Source organism: Lepidochelys olivacea (assembly GCF_965140295.1).
Source record: "Lepidochelys olivacea isolate rLepOli2 genome assembly, chromosome: 13".
NCBI lineage: Eukaryota > Metazoa > Chordata > Testudines > Cheloniidae > Lepidochelys > Lepidochelys olivacea.
Genome location: NC_140423.1, coordinates 8,034,011 through 8,055,015, shown reverse-complemented (window position 1 = coordinate 8,055,015; position 21,005 = coordinate 8,034,011). Strand labels below are relative to the sequence as shown.

The 21,005-nt window shown below is 42.0% G+C and overlaps 1 protein-coding gene across 3 annotated transcripts in view; it reads right to left on the bottom strand.

The window, feature by feature from the left end:
• Positions 1 to 813: 813 nt before the first annotated feature.
• GATA5 (GATA binding protein 5) overlaps positions 814 to 21,005 on the bottom strand; it is a 35,794-nt gene continuing 15,602 nt past the window's right edge. For 2 of the 3 annotated variants that reach the window (XM_084645534.1, XM_084645533.1), the window contains exons 3-7: positions 20,769 to 20,944; positions 5,813 to 5,938; positions 4,371 to 4,458; positions 3,145 to 3,269; positions 815 to 1,722 (exon numbers count right to left, since the gene is read on the bottom strand). In XM_084645534.1, the coding sequence (XP_084501660.1) occupies positions 1,567 to 1,722; positions 3,145 to 3,269; positions 4,371 to 4,458; positions 5,813 to 5,938; positions 20,769 to 20,944 (671 nt within the window). In that variant the 3' untranslated portion in view covers positions 815 to 1,566. Of the gene's footprint in view, positions 1,723 to 3,144; positions 3,270 to 4,370; positions 4,459 to 5,812; positions 5,939 to 20,768; positions 20,945 to 21,005 lie in introns of all 3 variants that reach the window. The other variant, XM_084645535.1, reaches the window with a different exon arrangement.

The window sequence follows — 21,005 nt, the reverse complement described above, 5'->3', positions numbered from 1 at the left end:
AGCTCAAACAGGACATGGTGCATTGACTGGCTCTTCCCTCACTCCTTTCCCCGGGGCCTGGCGGAGGCAAGGCAGCTGTAGGGGGCAAAGAGAGGCGACGCACTGGGGTGAATGTCACTATGTAGCTCCCTACCGCCTCCATGAGGTCCCACCAACATCATTTCCATGGGTTCATGGCAATTTGACTTGTCTCGCTGTTGCACGATCAAGGGCAATACAGAACCCTATCAAAAACAATGAAGAGTACTAGTGGCACCTTAGAGACTAACAAATTTATCTGGGCATAAGCTTTCAAGATCACGTGATCTAAGGAGCTGATCCAAAAGCGCAGGCAAGCTAATTGAAAGGGCTCCCACTGAAGTCAAAGGCAGTCTTTCATTGACGTCAATGCGCCTGTAACTGCATGGGTTCTCCATTGCTGGCAGGAATAAAGAGTAGGAACAATTTATTTTCTCCCTAAAGTTATGACTCAGGATGCAGGCCGTAAATAGACCTGTTGTAGACAAGGCTGCCATTTTACACAGCCAATTCCCAGATCATAATCCCAGCTCTGAGTTCTCCATGTAGGAGTCTGTAAGCCATGCCCATACTTCAGATAAAAGCTTGAAAACATGAACTCTAAACAGTCTAACACCAGAAGGCAAACAAAAAGAACCACACATTTATTAGGGTTAAAAAAAAATCTCATGAATTTAAGCTGAGCTCATGATTTTTAGGCGCTTTACTTGTGATTTTTGAATGTGTGGAGTTGGCAATACTGGAAACGACAACAAAATAACCCAAAAGAAAAAGGACATTTCAAAGGTTTCTTTTATTTTATTATCGGAATCTTTTTTGACCATTTTTGTCACATGGTTTGCCTAAAAAGAAAAAGAAATTCTTTCTTTGGATATAGAACTGGAAGAGCAGCGTGTTTATGTCATGAATGACTCATGGGATCAGTGTTGAGAGACTAAATGCTTCAGAAGCGAATGCTCTATAGAGATGATTGTTTTTAATATAAAACAGCATACGTTTAAAACAACAGGGTCTTTTTTTCCTTTCCTGCTGTGGCCAGTAAACATAAGGAAGGCAACACAGTTTACGTGTTAATAGAATTAAGTTACTTGGTGCTATATTATCACAGTCTTTTGGAAAGTGGAAGAAATTGCACACAGAAGAGTCAGAAAAGGGAGAAATAATCGTGAATAAACATAGATTCTGGGATGTATTTATTTGTTTCATCTCAGGAAGATAAAGGATTCCTCATGAAAAGAGAGACATCCCCTTTTCTTTTGCTTTGGGGAGGCGTCTCCAGTTCAGTTCTGCAGAGTGAAAGCTTTTAGAGGCGTGAGTACCACAGAACAAGTCAGTCAGGAAGAATGAACTTGGCCAAGTATAGCCAACATTTTCTAAGCTTTCACTTCCAGCCTCTGAGAGAAATCTGTCTTTGAACTCAGAATCATATATGGACTACTTGAAACCTTTCAGTCCCAAAGCTCTAAGGCAGCCATTTCTTTTGCCTCTTATCCGTTAGTTGGGAAGGTAGAAAGGTTGGTCCAGAGTGTTTTATTGGAAGCCTTCTTTCTAGGCCAATGCCAGTGCGCACCAAGAGTCCTGACGGAGGGGAATGCTTAGTCCTGACTGTTGAGTCATGGTAGCAGAAGTGAAGGCGTAATCCTCAGGTTCAAATTTGAACTCAGAATGGCCGCTGGCCAGTGTGTCATCCGACTGGCTTTGAGCCTATGAAGATTACGATAAGGAGAATTATTATAAAGCCACAGATGTATTTTAATATATATTTAAAGCAGAAGTTTCAAAATGAGAACACTGAGTTAGAGTTACTTTTATTTATTTGTATTTGTCTTTGATCAGTGATGCAATAATCGAGCTCTAAAATCGTCTAGCTAATCACTTAGGATGGGATTTCTGAAGAAACCTAACGGAATTGGGTGTCTGACTTCCATTGAAATGTAATGGGAATTCGATGCCTATCTTCCTTAGGCTCTATTGAAAACCCCAGCAATTTAGCTGATAGTGTTCCAATTCTGAATGAAGGGAATGTAAGATAAACCCATTACTCGCATCATGTCATTAGCAAAAGAATAGTCAGATTTGTCATAATTTAGTAGTATGAATATGAGAGATTATGAATATGATAGATTAGACCCTAGCAGAATTGTATGCTCAAGAGAACCCCAGAACTAGACAAGAGTATTGCTTCATTCTAAGACTAAAGTGCCTTAGCAGAGCTCTCTGGAAGAAGCCTGTGCTATACCTGGCTCTACTGATTGATTGATTGATAGATAGATTGAATGTGTCCAGTTTGGAGATCTCTGGGCACACGTATGTTCTTTATAACCATAACACCAATCACATTTATCAATGTCAACCAAGAACCTCTACTATAACTAGAGAGGGCACCAAGTCTCACAGATGGGATCTCAGTCGGAACTTCCCTTAAATTCAGACATATTCAGATTCAGAGGCTTGGTTAGGCCCAATATAAAGACGATGCATAGTCAGAACATTTTGATTTAGAGCCATCTCTTCCATCAGATAAACAAAGCACCAATCCGTGCACCCAATGCAACCCATCCAGACAAACTCGTGAGACAGGAAATGGGTCTGACACCCAATGATCTCTAGAGAACACTCTTTGCGCTGCACTTCCATGAGTGTTAGATACACCTCTAATTGCCAGCAGAACAATAAAGAGAATGCCATACAGGTAAGTATATACCTGTCTGATTAGAAAGCTGTCAAGAACTCTGCAAGTTCCTAATCTCACTTACACTGGTTTTCAATTGACTCCATTGTGTTATTCCTGATTTACAACAGAGCAAGATCAGAATCAAGCCCAGCTACATGGACATAACGCCCATTGCCATCAGTGCAAGTTGAAGCTGTGTACTCTGTAGAAGGGTAGAACTGGACTCTATGCAAATTATAAAACTTGTGGCCACCCTTTATATCTGTGCCTAATACTTTTCAGAGCAAAAGGTGCATTTAGGGATAGAAGACAGGTTGAGGTGTGGATGGGAGAGTCTAATTATGAAACTGGCTTGTTGTAGCAACAGACAGTTAAACTACTTAGTCCGGTACCGGCTAGTCAAAAAAATCAATGCGAACAAATACAAATAGCTCTCTGATCTCAAGCTTTACCTGGGAGACTGACACTATGGTTTGTCCTGGGTACTGTGATGTCACATTGGGTTCGGTTTTTAAAGTGACGGTGCTGTCCGAGTTTGTAATGGAAGAAGGGGAGTTAGTGGCTGAAGTTGTAGACCCTGAAAAATAACGGTTACCAGTTGATAAAGTAGCAGACACATAAGTCAGTTCTCAGAGAAACAGTCATTTATATTTTAATAGCTCCCTGAACTTTTTTAGGGGAGAATCTCCTATCTCATGGCATTGTTGAAACATGAGAGTACTTTTTGTGTGGTAGTTTGTTTGTTTGTTTGTTTCTCAGATAAAACATGGAAAAAACAGAACTGATTGGTAAGTGACATGCTAGAGGTACTTGGGAGGGAGGGAGACACGTGATAGACATGAACGTTATTCTTCCTGGGTGGCCCTTCCTGTCAGAGCCCTGAGACGAGTCCACTCATTTGCTCCCCACCTTAACACCCATCACACTAAAGGCCCCACAGCCTGGCTCTCATCATGCATTTGACTGAAGAGGGCTGGAATGGTTTCAGAGTCCATCAGCCCCACTCTTAAACCAGCAAGAGGGTTGCTGCTGAGTGCAACACAAGGCATTCCCCTCACTGGCTCAGCAGACCATCTGAGGCACTCCCGGCCCCCACCTTTCCCCTTTACACCAGTTACATCCTTGCTGCTGAAGCTGCAGTTCAGGAACCCTTTGCGCAGCATGGAGGCGTATAGCAGCAAAGTGAAATTGACAAGATCTCTCTCAAGTGCTTCTGAGGGGAATTTTTTAAATCCTCTCTTAACCTTTCCTACCTCCCTCTGCCCCAGCAACTCTTGAAAATACCCGGCTGCCCTACTGCTCCCACCCCTATATACTCCATCCATCCAACATCCAGGGATACAGTGTCTGCATGTGTCTTCTAAAATGCCCAGCAGTGAGATAGCTAACAGCACTGCCGTTTACATCGCCAACATGAGTGGACACCCCAATGAGAAGAATGGGACTCTCGTCTGAGGCTCAGGGAAACAACACTGCATCAGCTTGCATCTGCAGGGTTTTCTTTCCAGTCATAAAGACTAAAAGACACTCTGTTTTCTTGTAGGAAAGATTAGATTCTGCAGGCGTATTCTGTAGCAGGAATTAACTTTTTAGCCAATTTCATAGCTGTAGAATCACTGACAACACTAGGCCCTACTTAGAGTCTAAGCCATAGGGAGGAATAATAAAAGAACCATACCTGTTGAGGTTTTGCCTTTGGTAATGTTTTTAGGCTTCCTTTTCCTTGTCTGGATGCTTTCCTTTTTCATTGCCAGAGGTCGTGGCACCTTGACACCCACAAAGTTTGGAATCATTAATAGTGTATTGTACTGAGCTCTGCCATGTGTGTTACTTTTATATTTACATACTGTAGCTCATGCAAAGACCTTGTCCTTCACTAAGTGCTATTTTTCTCCACAACAGGCCTTGGCTGGAAGATGTATAAGGCTGAACAGTTGAGGCTTTCACACAAATTTTGTTCTTTTCCATTATTTCCTATTTTCCTTTTCCTGATTTATTAGTGACCTTTGCAACTGTGTCTTATTAAATTACACCCGTGTGTGGGGCACTGGATGTCTCCCAGGGAATGGTCATGGGATAGAGAGATGTTAACCTCTAGGGCACTGGCTCAAATTGGCCCAGGCTGAAGCACAAAGTCTGCTTTGTGGCCTATGGACAATTCACTAGAGGTTCCTGCCCTGAGTGGATAAACATCATCAAACCATCTCCACAACTTGGCGCTAACTGCCCTTCTTACTAGAAACCAAGAATCGAATGGGCGTGGAGACTAAACCATCCTGTCTCCTCTAGACATGCCCCTGCCAGGTCTGGGCAGGTGCATAGTCCTGGTCTGGGAAACTTTGCCCTGCTGCTACCTTGGAGGTACCTGTTCTATGGAAACAGGGAACTCCAGGCTAGCAATCACATCTTTCTTATCTACTACATTCATATTAAAATGTTAGCAGAAACAGAATCACACTTGTGCCCCTGAGATAATGGAAAGGAAAGACGTATTGCCGCCTTTAAAATGAATAGATTTTAAGGCCAGAAGGGTCTGTTATAACCATCTACTCTGACCTCCTGCATCACACAGGCTAGAGAACCTCACCCAGTAGTTTCTGCATCAGGCCCATAACTTCTGTTTGATTTACAGCAGATCTTTTAGAAAGACAGCAAACCTTGAATTAAAGACTTCAAGTGATGGAGAATCCACCACGTCCACAGGTAAATTGTTCCAATAGTTAATTATCATCACCGTTAAACGTGCACATTATTTCCAGTCTGAATTTATCTAGCTTCTGCTCCTAACCACTGAATTTCATTATGCCTTTTCCTGCTAGGTTAAAGAGCCATCTACTATCAGAAATGTCTTCCCCATGTATGTTCTTGTAGAGCATGATAAAAATCACCTTTTAACTTTCTCTTTGATAAATGAAACAGACTGAGTTTCTTAAGTCCCTCACTATAAGACGTGTTTTCCAGACTTAGATCATTCCTTTAGCTCTTTTCTGAATTCTTTCCAATTCTTGGACTGGATAAAGCTGCCCCTTCCAATAGGAAGTGAAGGCAGGATATTTTAAACCTGGTGGGAAATGATTAAAGACAATATGGTTTCCTCTGGAGGATAAATTAGCGCCTTACCCCATGGAGTTTCATGTATAATCCACAGGCATTGCAGACTGGCTCTCCTTCTGCATTCCGTCTCCAGAGGGTAGTATTAGTTGTGTGACAGTTAGTGCAACAAAGGCCAGCGCGTCTCGATGAAGACTAAAAAAAACCCCACACACATGAAAAAAAGAAAAGTAAGAGTTTGCATGCAGGGGGAAAAGGAAAAATCTCAAATTACACTGATTTCCTGGACGATGAAAAATGCTGACTAAATGCACAAGATAACAAAATACACATCAAAGAAATAGCCGTCCAGTGAGCTCATTTGATTTGCAAACGTTCTTTTATGGAGCTTGATAAACCTTGCAAACATCCTTTTAATCCCTTCCACTAATGTTAAATAAATATGTTCCGAGAAATAATATTTCATAACATGGTGCGATAATTTCCAAGTGATCCACTCGGAGGGAGACGAGTCTTATAAGAATTATTATCCATGTTTTGAAAGTAGAAATTTTGCGAACTCCATAGAAAAATGCTGTTGATTTAAATTAACTGTTAAAGTTAATGGGGGCCAGACTGATCTCTGGTGTAAATCATCAGTGGTGTTTGGGCTTGGAACGGGTTCATAAAAAAAGAATGATCCTTTGCACTTCCTGCATCTCCCGCCTCTCATCTAAAGAGCCCAAAGCACTTTCCAAACACTAATTAATTCCAATTTTTGTGGGTGGCTTGACTGCAGGACAAGTCCCAAAGCTAATGTTTCTTTAGCTGGAAGCAGAAACACTTTGTAGAAGCAGCAGGCCTGTCTCTGTCAATCGTGTTCTCAGCTAGTGGGAAATTCAGAGCTCTCAACACAGGGTTTTAGCTTGTCAACTTATGGGCGTTTCATTTTAATGTCTCTTAGCGCTAGGCATTCCAACTATTTGAACAGGACTCTTCAGTAAGTGTAAAGATACTGGTGCCATATTTAATATCATGGACTATCGCCACATTCAGGTGTTTGAGTGATGTTCTTCAGCCTGGGGACAAAAATGTCAATTCATCACGGAGATAGATGTTGGGTGATGCAAGTAACAAAGAATTCCACATCTGTTTTGTTTTCCCATTATTGCGTCACATCATTACTAAGCATTGTGATAAATTGGGTAAGGGGAGAAGGAACAAAAATGAAACGTTTTACAAAGTTAGTTGTTAAGTGCAGATCAGATTTGAGTTTCAGAAGACAGGGAGGGCAAAGTGACAGAAAGCTCTTTGAGTCACTGGTTGCTAAGTGAAGCAGCTTCAGCAACTTGAAAAGGAGGACTTGTGGCACCTTAGAGACTAACCAATTTATTAGAGCATAAGCTTTCGTGAGCTACAGCTCACTTCCTCAGATGCATATCGTGGAAACTGCAGCAGGCTTTATATATACACAGAGAATATGAAACAATACCTATTCCCACCCCACTGTCCTGCTGGTAATAGCTTATCTAAAGTGATTTCCAGCACAAATCCAGGTTTTCTCACCCTTGGGAGACAGGCCAGTCCTTGCCTACAGACAGCCCTGCAACCTGAAGCAAATACTCACCAACAACCACATACCACACAACAGAACCACTAACCCAGGAACTTATCCTTGCAACAAAGCCCGTTGCCAACTGTGCCCACATATCTATTCAGGGGACACCATCACAGGGCCTAATAACATCAGCCACACTATCAGAGGCTCGTTCACCTGCACATCCACCAATGTGATATATGCCATCATGTGCCAGCAATGCCCCTCTGCCATGTACATTGGTCAAACTGGACAGTCTCTACGTAAAAGAATAAATGGACACAAATCAGATGTCAAGAATTATAACATTCATAAACCAGTCGGAGAACACTTCAATCTCTCTGGTCACGCGATCACAGACATGAAGGTCGCTATCTTAAAACAAAAAAACTTCAAATCCAGACTCCAGCGAGAAACTGCTGAATTGGAATTCATTTGCAAATTGGATACTATTAATTTAGGCTTAAATAGAGACTTGGAGTGGCTAAGTCATTATGCAAGGTAGCCTGTTTCCTCTTGTTTTTTCCTACCCCCCCCCCCAGATGTTCTGGTTTAACTTGGATTTTAACTTGAAGAGTGGTCAGTTTGGATGAGCTATTACCAGCAGGAGAGTGAGTTTGTGTGTGTATGGGGGTGGGGGGGATGTGAGAACCTGGATTTATGCAGGAAATAGCCCAGCTTGATTGTCATGCACATTGTGTAAAGAGTTGTCACTTTGGATGGGCTATCACCAGCAGAAGAGTGAATTTGTGTGGGGGGGTGGAGGGTGAGAAAACCTGGATTTGTGCTGGAAATCACTTTAGATAAGCTATTACCAGCAGGACAGTGGGGTGGGAATAGGTATTGTTTCATATTCTCTGTGTATATATAAAGCCTGCTGCAGTTTCCACGATATGCATCTGAGGAAGTGAGCTGTAGCTCACGAAAGCTTATGCTCTAATAAATTGGTTAGTCTCTAAGGTGCCACAAGTCCTCCTTTTCTTTTTGCGAATACAGACTAACACGGCTGTTACTCTGAAACCTTCAGCAACTTGTTGCAGATCATTATATTCCTTTATACATTATTTATTTTTCAAAAAACAACCTGCCAAAACATAACCCTGAGATGCAAGCGGATTAACTTTTGCACAGAAAAGAATCTGATGATGTTCAAAATCTTTCCCTAGCAATTTCTGTCCTGAGCAGGAGGGATGGGGTCATGGATATACCTGGTATAGCTAACCTGGTATAGCTAACCCGGGCAAAATCCTACCCTCAGATATGCCTCCTTAACTGCTATCGGGCCCCATTTGCTTAGCTCACATCTTGTGTCGAGCTGAGCATCCTCAGGTAACTCAGCTAGAGAAGAAGGAGATCAGCACCTTGCAGAATTGGCACAACCTAGCCTGAAAACAGTCCCATAGTCTCTCCTATCATCAATAGTCCCATGGAAGCAGCACATACTGCAAGCCAATGGGCCTACTCACAGTCGTAAGGACCACATCTGGTATTAAGAGGAGGTGCTTGGTTTTGGCCTAGCTGTCCCCGCTGAAGACTGGGGGACTTCTACCACTGACTGGATGTAGAGTAAGGCCAGTGCTGAGACCTTTGGAAAGTACCACCCTTAAGTGTTATAGCAGGATAACCTATCCAGTACTACCTGAGAGGCTGGACCCACCGCCCCGGATGATCAAGCAGGTCTCATGACATGAGGTCAGACTTGCTGAAATTGTGCTCCTGACCACTGAATTCCAATACTAGGCCTGGCACCAAAGTGGTCTTCCTATCTAGATACTTCTACAGCCTTCATCACCCTCGTATTTGAGGGCCTCAAATCCCTAATGGATTTTATTCTCTCCCCAACACTGCGAGACAGGAAAGTGCTATTTCCACTAAACAAATGGGGAACTGGGACACATGGTAGATTAAATGACTTCTCCAAGGTCAGACATAAAGGGTTTGTCTACACAGCACTCTAGTCCACACCATACGGGGGTAAATTTTAGGCTGTGCTAGGGTGTCGTGCACTAAAGGGCCCGTGTAGACCGTGCTGGTGTGCACTAAAATTTCCCTGGTGCACGTTAATGTGGTCCCATTTCAAACTGTACTACATTACTGTGCATCAGCAGGGTCCACCCGAGTCATTTAGTGTGTGACAGCCTAGCACAGACTAAAAGTTACACCCTCTTGTGTGGACTAAAGCACCATGTAGACAAGTCAGGGGCTGAGCTGGGAATAGAAACCACATCTCCTCAGTTCCAGTTCAGTGCCTAACTCAGTAGAAAATCCTTCCTACTCTGTAATCTTTGCATCATCAGTCACCTAGCAGTTTTGTGACAGAAGAGTGAGTAATATGCAACTGACGGCATTTCAGAACCAACTATAAGATAGTTTTAATACACTGTTGTTTCAAATACTTTTACAGACCATGGAACCATCTCCTTCTCCTAGGGAAGTCACTGGGAGCGTGATCAGGCCCAGGGTTACCAAAACACTGGGTCTAAAAAACTTTAAACATTCTCTGAAGTTGCCCATTGTGATTTAACTTTCCACTGCAGCAAGAAAGACACAGTCAAGGCTACTTTTGCTTACTGAAGGACAAAAGGTACAAAATATTATTACTAATTTCCCAGCAGTTTACTTAAAAGAAAGAGCGTTCTTGCCCTTCCCCACCCCCAATGCAAAGTCCGCCATTGTAGCATTCTGACCTTGTCTAGGAAGTTGTTGACTTCAACATTGTACTCCAGTGTTTATTTATATAAATGTAGCATACACTTAAACAAAAAGCCCTTCATGGGCTGCACTTGACAGCCAACTGCTGCTGATAAAGCTCTTGGAATCATTCGTCTGAGCATATTTAATAAAATGTACGCTAAAGTTAGCTACATGAAGGTCTAACAGAGCTACTGACCCAAGAAACTCAGAATTAACAGAGGATGGTCTCTCTGTGGAGCTGGCTGACTGTTTGAAGAAAACCACAAAGCCATCAGAAACTCAGAACATGGAAATGAAAGCAGAGGCGTTTCATAGAAAATACCTTTGAACCCCCAGAACATCTCATCAAAACTTGTTGCCACTTTAGATGGGCATGACTGTTGGGGAACTGGGTCATTAGACAGATTGCTACAGGTGGGCAAATGGTAGGTCTTCTTGGTCAAATGAACCTTTGTGAAACCTCTGAAATCTGGATCACTGAGATGTCTCATGAAACCATACAAACCCAGATGCAAGGCAGAGTGTTGCAAAACACACAAGTCTGAAATCTGCTGATGAAAAACGCTATATAGGAGCTGGGGATTATTAATTTGAGTTCCTTTGCCATTCTAGCTTCGAATGAGCCTAAAACTCAAGGGGTGGTAAATCACATGAACTGAAACCAATGAAATAGTAAATCAAAACACACCATACATTTTGCACAGATCTAGATACCCATCAGTTAACATGGTATTTAAGCTCAAACCCCAAGTCAAGGTCCTCAAAGGATGTTATAAGTGGCATTACCTACGCACGAAGAGTTAAATAATGGCTATAGTTACTCTTTTCTGAAACCTCTCTATCGAATGAACATGCGTTCTCAGCTCAGAATGTGATTGGTGTTATAGATTTTCATGAGAACATTGTTCTTATTATAAGAACAATTTAATCATTTTAATTCCTTTTTTGTTCTTTGTTGGGGTTTTTTGCTAACAGTGCAATAACTTGCACGGAACATATCCATGTGGATATTCATGCTCTACTAAAATTATTTCATGAGGTGCTGCAGTAACCATGTGGTATATTTCTGTGCCACCGTGCAGTGGAAAGTTCTATGTTTGCCTTAAAAAAAAAATTACAACCTCAGTAACTTGGAAAATAGTTGAGTCCTCAGAAAGGGCCCAATCTTACAATTAGTGGATGTTTTCACTGAATAAGAACCAAGTTAAGAATAGAGCCATCAGAGAATTGATTTTTTTGGTTTGGCAGCCAAACCAAAAGAATCTGAAAAATATTTTGTTTCATTTGACCAAAACCAATCCCCCCCCCCATTTTGTTTTGTTTCATTTTGGGTGTTTTTACCCTTTTAAAAAAATCTAGCTACATTTCTAAACAAAACATCCTATTTTATTTTGAAAATGTCAAAACAAGACAGTTTGACTTTTCAGGGGAAAAATTCTCTGTTTCTTTTTTTGGGTGAAACTGTTCACCAAATTTGACTTGGATTTGCAAATAGTTTTGGTCAACCCAAAACTGCATTATTAGAGGCCTGCATCCAGCCTTTCTGCTGTGGGGACTGACAGATATCAGGCGTGTCCTGAGCGTGCTGCAGGATTGTGCCCTGCTGGAGAGACAGAGATTCCTCCACCTAGGCTGAGAATCCTGCTTCAGGGATTCCAGGGCTTCGGCTTGAGCCAGGGCTCCGAGCTGCTTGTTAGCTGTGGGACAGCATCACAACTTCTGCATTAGCTTAATATTAAAATCAATGGGACTACTCACGTATGCACAATTACATGTGCTTTCAGGATCAGGGCCTAATTTATTATTTTGTAAAGTGCTTCAAGATATCTTGACTATGAAAGATGCTCTATAAAACAAAATTCCGTCCCAGCCCATCACTAAGTAATATAGCTTTCTATGGAAATCAGTAGGGTTGCATTCTGTTCATGTCAAAGATAAAAAAGGATAAGTCGCAAAACTGCTGCTTACAGAACATTGCCGTATCGTATAAAAGGGGCTAGCAACTGTATTATTCTTACTTACCGTAACTTCATATACATGACTACACTGCTGTATACAGCACTGCTAAGTATCGTTCCTGCTGTACTACTGTGCAGTCACATTGAAATCTCTAGTGCAAAATATGCCTTTTATTTTAATGCAATTTTGCATAGTAAAAGCAGCATACCCAGCAGGCAAAATAATACATAGTGAAATATCTGTCTAGGCTGGTTACAGAATGAAGCTCATAAGATAAAGAGAACAGAGCATTATTTTACTACAAAGTATATATTTCTATGCACTGTAAGGGAGTGTAATTCAACGGTTCCTCATCTTAACGAGACTTTAGTGTTTCATTGAATTCACTGGTTCAAGTACAGCACTCTTTTACTACCAACCAACTAGTGAAGACTGTACGCAGGGATATTGCTCAGAAAATTTCTGTGCAGAAAACTTTTTTTTTTTTTTTAAAGTCTAGGACTTAGCAAAATCAAAGCAAATGTGAAACCCTGAAGCTCGACTTTTTTTTTTTTTTTAAAGCTTTGGGGGTTTAAACAATGGTTTTATGGAGGGCAGGGGGAAATCAGACCTAGGATGGCAACATGCATCTTGAAAATTAATCCTTGTGGAATTTGTTCAGCTCAGATATTTCAAAGTTAATTAAACAACAACAACCACAAGGACCAAGCCTGTTGTGAGACTTTAAATAGGAACAAAGGGAAAACAATAGGGATAAACTGGACAAGAAGACATGGGTCCTTTTCCTGGAGTGTACTGAGAGCTCACTCCAGCTCCCTTTACTCAACTATTGGTAACTAATGTAAACTAATGTAGACTCAGTGTTGTTAACAATTGCTTAGGACACATTTCCACAGAGCTTATATCAGTGGAAGGTCTGTTACATAGGGATGGCAATACTGGGCCCCTTAGGCCTGGTTTATTCTTGGAGGTTAGATCAACCTAGCTATGTCGCTCAAGGCTGTGAAAAATTTTATGTCCTGCTGAGTAATGTAGTTAGGTTGACATAATCCCCTGTGTAGACACGGCTAGTTTGATGGAATAATTCTTCAGTCAACCTAGCTACCTCCTTCTGAGGGGTGGATTAACTACATGGATGGGGAAAAAACCTTCCATCCTCGAAGGAAGTGTCCACGCTACAGTGGCACGGCTGCAGCGTCGTAACTGTGCCGTTGAAGCGGCTATAGTGTAGACATGCCCTTAGAACCAGAGCACAGCCATCCTCAGTTTCACCTCTTTTTGGCCTCCCACTTCTGCCTTATTCCTTGGGGTTGAAACCGGTTTCCCAGGTGGTCCTGATCCTGACTCCAGTGAAGACAATGAGAGTTTTGCTACTGATTGAATGGGAGCAGAACCGAATTCTTTTTTCAAGTGATCTTGCTTATGGAGACGAGAGACTGGCATGCTGCATGTTGCATGTTGCATGCTGGCGGAGCCATTTCCCCATTTGGAGACTGGATTTCGTAACTGCAGCAGGAAGTGGTCGTCCAGCTATCGGCCTGCTGAAGGGCCAGTCACTTTGTTTTTAAATCACCAGAACAACCAGTTTTTTGTATGATGACAGGATTCAAATACCAGTAAAAAAATGCCAGTGTGAATCTGACATTAAGGGCTAGATTTTCCAGTGCTCAGTGCCAATCAGCTCCCATTGTGACGCTAATGGCTTGATTTTCAAAAAAGCGCTGCGTGCCTGAATTACCCTGAAAGGCACTTCCAGTGCCTAAATGGGAGCTAAGTCCCTCTGAAAATCTGCCCCCTTAGGGCCAAAGCACTGTGCAGGGGACTCCCACTGAAGTCAATGCGAATTGTACATAAGAACATAAGAATGGCCATACTGGGTCAGACCAAAGATCCATCCAGCCCAGTATCCTGTCTGCCAACAGTGGCCAATGCCAGGTGCCCCAGAGGGAGTGAACCTAACAGGTAATGATCAAGTGATCTCTCTCCTGCCATCCATCTCCACCCTCTGACAAACAGAGGCTAGGGACACCATTCCTTACCCATCCTGGTTAATACCCATTAATGACTTAACATCCATGGATTTATCCAGTTCTCTTTTAAACCCTGTAATAGTCCTAGCCTCACAACCTCCTCAAGCAAGGAGTTCCACAGGTTGACTGTGCGCTGAGTGAAGAAGAACATCCTTTTATTTGTTTTAAACCTGCTACCCATTAATTTGATTCGGTGGCCGCTAGTTCTTATATTATGGGAATAAGTAAATAATGTGAGTTGTGAGTTTCCATAGACCAGGCCCTGATCTTGCAATCAGATACTTTGGTTCACAGGCCTCCAGGTGGGTACAAGTGTCTGCCTACATGGAGTTGATTACAGGGGCTGGTCCCAATGTTTTCGCTTTCCAGCTCACAGCATTGAATCGTGTGTGAATAATTGCTTAAAAATTATGAAAAATAGTTCCTGGGCATGTATAGCCCTCTGGGGAATGGGTGTTACACGCTCAGTGGCTCGTTAAAATGTAAATATATCAAACCTGACCATTTATTTTCCTGACAAATCCAAATGATATTAGTCTGTAGTAGCCTCCTTGCTCAGCCAAGATTCCTGTTGACTTCAGCTGGAGAAAAATGCACTAGGAATCGCTGCAGCAAAAAGAGCAGCTGTCATGAGCAGCTTGTGTTTTCAAGTGTCCTAAACTGCAGAGATGCACGAGGTTCGCTTCACTAGGAGCTTGACCCCGCAGTGCTTAAATCAATAAGAACTTTGCCATTGACTTCAATGGATGACAAATCAGACCTTATAGGTGTAAAAACCCTGTCCCTACCAGGGCCTGCCATGGCCAGAGAAAATCCTTCACATGGTCGTGAATGTTGACGTGAATAGGATACTGCCTGGACTCTAAAAATGAGAGGCTATGCATGCGTGTGTCTGATAAAGGGAGTCTTTGGGATGTAGGAGTGAGGGAGAGGAGCTGTGTGAGAGCTTGCCAGACAGGCTAAGGGCTTGTCTACACTTGTCTACCGGGGGATCAACGAGCGGCGATTGATGCATCAGTGGTCGATTTAGCAGATCTAATGAAGACCCGCTTAATCGACCACAGATTGCTCTCCTGTCGTCTCCTGAACTCCACCGGATCGAGAAGGGTAGGGGGAGTCGATGGGAGAGCGTCTCCTGTCGACATTGCGTAGCTTAGATCGAATTTCCCCTGTAGTGTAGACAAGGCCTAAGACACACACCTGGCCTGCATGCAGTACCGTTTGCACATGGCCATAGACCTCTACAGCTTGAGATTTGGGGCTGGTCAGAAGAAAGATTGCTTGTACACATCAGAGTTTATCTAAACATTAGATTAGTTCCATTTGTCAGTCCTAGCTGTTACATCTCTAAAAACTGGCAATTTAAAGTATTTAGTCAGTAATGATTCCCCAGTGCTAGGCAGATGGCCTGTACCAGGAAAGCCCCTACAATGAATAAGTCCTAATACTTCAACAAAATACCTTAGTAGCATATCCCAATGTGGCAAGGCCTGGAGCTTTGAATATATACATATGTAAATACATTACATCCCCCAGCTTGGAAATACCACCAGTAATAACAACCTAACAACAGTTCCTCCTGATCTGGGGTGGAGGATTATGGTAGGTAAGTGATGCTGGACATATCAAATGGCTGTTACACATCTGTGTTTTGAGCTCAGAACATGCAATAAGTGGGACTGAGCTCTGAAACCATCCCTAACTTGATCATTTTTCCTCTTATGGGGAGAGCTGGTTGAAAAATTGAATTTCCATCCCATGGGAAATTCTGGGATTTTTAATTTGGTTTTGTCTCAAATCAGGACAAAAAGTCTAAATCTCTGAATGTTCATATCACAAAATATTCTGAGATATTTCATTTCAACCTTATTGAACCCTTTAGTTTTGATAAGATCGAAATTTTTTTTGACTTTATCATTTCAACTATATGCTAGTATATTATTGTCAAAATGAAGCATTTTGATGATTTCCTACTGGATTTTTTGGTGAAATTGATACATTCTAGTGAAATAGTTTAGATTTTGTTGAATCAATCATTTTCCAATGGAAAACCATAGCATCAGAAAATTTTTGACCAGCTCTACCGATGAGGCTGTTGCATAAAGGATGGGTGATCAGTGATCAGGCCTAACCCCCTGCAGCATAGGAAATAGCCCTGGCATCCTTAGGCAGCCTGGACATAGTACACAAGTGGGAAGGTGTGAGAGTTAGCCTTCCCTAACTCTATGAACCCTTAATAATGGTGCAACCTATTTGTCTCCATTTCATCTGCTATATGTATTGAAAGGACTCTGAGAAACATCTGCTGTGAAGTCAGTTACACAGTTCTCTCAACAAAAAAGGTCTTCAAAATCAGTGGAGTTGCTCTGGATTTACATCAGTATACCTGAGATCAGAATCTGCCCCAGTATACAGACACTATTCACATTACAGCTGGTTGGAAGTTTTCTGACAGAATGTTTTTCCATCAGAAAATGCTGATTCACTGGAAGCAAAACGTTCCGGGGAAACGTGTGGATTTTAATGAAACTATGTTTTAAAATAATGGGATGGAGCATTCTGATGATGGCAAAATGTTCCATTTTGAGAATGCAACATTTTAATTTCCTGGTTTGAAACAACATTTTGTTTTGATATTACATTATGTGTAATGTAAAAAAACAAAATCAGAAGGAAATATTTCATTTTTATCAAAACGAAACATTTTCATTCACCTGAAATTAATGTTTTTAAATGTTCATTTAATGGGAAATTTCACATTTTGGGGGGTTTGTTCCATTTTGGAATGGGAAGAACTGAAATCACGGAATTTTCTGTGAAACCGAAAATCCAGTTCCTGCCCCGCTCTAATTCAGACACAAGCATCTTTACTATTTCCAGTAACTGACTTTGAAGATATCAATAAATACCAGAAAGCAAAACACAGCAAGGCGGACAGAAGAATTACATTTTAAAACAGTTGTTTTTCTTAAGAAATTGGTTATAATAAGAAGTTGGAATCCATTAAAAATCTTATTAAAAATTGGCACTAGACTTCTAAATCAGTTTAACTGATACATGTTAGTTTTAATTTTAAAATAAATCTCATCTGCCTAGATAACTTGTAAACAAAGCTTCAAAGGCAATATGACAGAAAACAGACAATTTACACTGAGGCTCACTAAGCACAAATGTTGCACAGAGATTGTAATTGTTCATAGAAGTATTCTGTTAAAAGCCAAAGTCCCTGCATAGTGACCTCAGTAAGACTTATCATCATGCAAAGGAAAATGGGCTCCTTAGGGATCCCTGAGCTATATGGATCTGATCCTGTAAATTCTTGGTCAAAGCTGTCCATTGACATCCAATGAGAGTTTTACCTGAGTAATGAGTGTAGTATCCTATTCATATTGTTACATTATATCTATAACAGTATCTTTAATACCAAACTACTAGGGTCTTCACCAAATTATTTATCGATAAACCCTAATTCTGCACACACTTGCACACAGGCTTTACTTTACACACATGCACAGATTACGTACACAGTTAAAGTGCAAATATCTTTGCAGCTTTTTGGAGACATACGTGTAAAAATTAGGGATTTTACATTAGCATTCATACCCTAAGCTCTTGCAAAAAAATCTATTTCCAACTGAAACTTTATATTTACTGGTGTGATATTCCCTAATTTTGGTGGGAGGACTTGACTGATTAAGAGTTTGAGGGATCGAGCCCTGAGCTCTGTTTCCAATCACTGCAGTGTGAAAAGGTGAAACTTTTTACAACTAAATTCAAATATCAAAGGTGAATTTACATGAAAAAGACACACCTTCTCCCCCTTGCAAGGAGATCCAACTGTGATGGAATCCAATGTATAATACCTGTAAGATTAATATTTTAATCTGAAAAGATACAGCAACTAATGAACACAATAACCATAACCTATCCTTCAGCCAATGCCGACAGCCAGAAATGCACCAGTGACTGTATGAGATTCCAGCCTACAGTATTTATTTAACCGGGGACAATTATGCTCCCATTTAAATCAGTGGCAAAGCTCCCATTGACTTCAAAGAAGTAAGGCTAGATCAGTGTTAACTTGTTGTTCCATATTCAGCCCAGCCTAAAAAGTATATTAGAAAGAGGTGATAACATGCATTCTAGTAGATAGATAATCAGCTTGTCTGTCTAGATGCATGCACTACTATATATTAACCTGATACTATGCCTATTCTATGTGTTTGTGATCATCGAAATGGTTGGAAATGGTGAGGCACATTTAATCTGAAAATACTGCTTAGTAGCATGTCATTTAATTTAATTGAATGTCCTGAGGGCATTTACACTATGGAGAGTAATTGTTAAGATATACTCGTTATTTCAATCTATTAAAGGCCTGATGGTCTTTAATGGAAGTTGGGTCTGGTCCTAAATTGAGATCCTAGGCATTTGATCCTTGAGCACAGGCTATTCATTCCCCTGAATCAGAATTGCAAGATCAGCCCCTCCACTGAACACACAAATAGCTAGTGTCCAACAGGCAATGCCTTTGTTTTGGTCAAGGTTTTCACAAGGACAGGCACATGCCGCACCACTAGTAACTCCCCAGTTGCATTTTTCAGCTGGCTAATTTAAACATCCCTCAGCCACAAGCCGTCAAAGTGGTTCCTGACTTTGTACGGGGCCCACGCATCCGGTAAACACTCTACTGCCCATGTTTTTATGGTGCTCGCTTGAAAAAAGGCTCCTCTCAGTTCACACGGCGGTAGCCATGATTTCTGACCAGCCTCTTCGCAGAGCCACGCTCAAACAACACACCCACTGACTTCAGCACTGTGGAAGCATCACAGGAAGGTGGGAGCTGGTGACCTGCGTGAAGGGCAGAACTCAAACCTCTTTCTTGGGGAGCCTACATGGGAAAACTTTTCTGCAAACCCAGAAATGCACACAAGGAGCTTTGGACCGGTGATATGCACACTTAGAGCTCTATGCACAGAACCAGGCCTTTCCTGTTTGAGAGCAATATTAAAAATATCCTCAGCGTTCATACATGTTTGTAATTGATCAGCTTGTATCCACCAATGTGTCCGGAGCTGTGAATTCCTGCATTCAATAACAAGCAAGTTAAATAACTAGGAGGGTCCTAATAGATCTCTGCCTGTCATTGGAAGGGGTCCTTATACACTGGAGGGAGAAAACCACAGCTACTCATCTTAGCATTTAAATGTAAATACAGTCCCATGACACTGAGCCTTTATTCCCATTAATATCTATTTTTTTATTCTCTAGCTAACCTGGCTGTATTTTCCTTTGGTAGATTCTTAGTTGTCTACTCCTTACCTCTAAGAGAGCAATGCATACATGTGCCCGCATGTATTTATCCCAATAAAATACACTCAAAGTGATCAAAAACCCAACAGAGGGTCAATCAGACACTCTATAGATCATTTTAATCTATCTTTGGTAGCCTTCCAAAATATGGTGTGTGTTTTTTTGCTAGGCATTATAGCAGAAAATTTCAGGGGCCTCAAGAGGCAAAACTTTGGAAAGATAATTTTTTATTGACATGAAAAGCAAATTCACTTCTTCTGCACTATAAACACACAATATTCTCTCCCACACAATATTGTTTTAACTGGCCACTGTACACTAGAATCCCAACTAAGCTCAGGGCTTTTTCTTTTCTTTTTAAAGAACAATGTCAAAATATGTCAAACGAACATTGAATAACTTCCCCTGAATTTAAACACAGACTTTTTGTTGATAGAGGGGATAAAAAATATTTAGAGAAAGGCCAGTTCCCGGGTAATGATAAGGTGGTCATATTAAAAACAAAACAAAAAAAGACATGACATAGTTTGCTTCTCTCTTTAGATTCTGTTTTATACAGCCCCAAACATTAAAGATTTTCCCCCGACTGGCAAGAAACCCTGTCATTTGTTTGAAATACGAGGCAAGTGGACTGAGAGAGGAAAGAGGACAAGACAACCCGCGCTTATCAATGTGAATTTCATCCTACCTTGCAAAACGAAAGCACCCAACTGCTCTCAGCTCTAGATTTCGATTAAGGGGTGACACCTCTGTATTCCAGTGTCAAAGACTATGTTTGTAAAAATCAAGCCACTGGATTTCTCTTTGTGGGAACGACTGAGGGGAGAGCATGTCACTCTATTCAGATTCGATAAATCATCTGCCCGAGGAAACATACAAATATGTAAACCTTTGGTTTCTTAGCCTATCGCTTTCTCCTTTCAAATCAGTCCCGTAGGACTACCACCAGTGCTGCAGTAGCTGTGTAAATAGCTAGTTAGTTTCCTTGCAAACTTGCACAGAAGTCTCCGTTTGTAACGAGCTGGTGTCATTTCATCCTTCCACCTTTACCTGCTGAACAGGTCAGGCTGGGCGGGTGGGGTGGGCGCGCTGTTTTCACACCAGCGAATAATAGCTAACGACTCAGGAACAATGATTCTCATCGTCATCATCATGCGTGACCGACCGCCAGCGACCGACGGCACAAATATGGCTGGGATGATTGCTTAGCACTCACGAGTTCACTTCTCAGCTGGATTCCTCAGAGCTGCAACATCTCAGGGGCCAGACCTTTAATTCTCCAAGCCCCAGAAGAAAGCTCCGAGGCACCTCACTCGCCTCTCCCCACCGCCCCGGAGCGCACAGACCACCCCCTCTAGCCAGAGCCTGGCGCCGGCACAGATCCCCCACTTCCCTAGCGCGCCGCGGGAGAGAGGGGGAAAGAGATGGGCGGTTTGGGGGCTGCCAGCCTTACCAGCCTCTTCTGTGGCTTGATGAGCGGTCGGTTGATGCCATTCATTTTGTGATAGAGACCGCAGGCGTTGCACAGATAGTGCCCGGTGCCATCCTTTCTCCAGAGCGGGGTGGACATCGCCCCGCAGTTCACACACTCTCGGCCATCCCCGGGGAATTCTTCCAAGTACTCTGAAACTGACCCAAACGCAGCTGGTTAGGCGCTCGCTCCCTTCCCCGGACAAGGTCACTTCCCCCC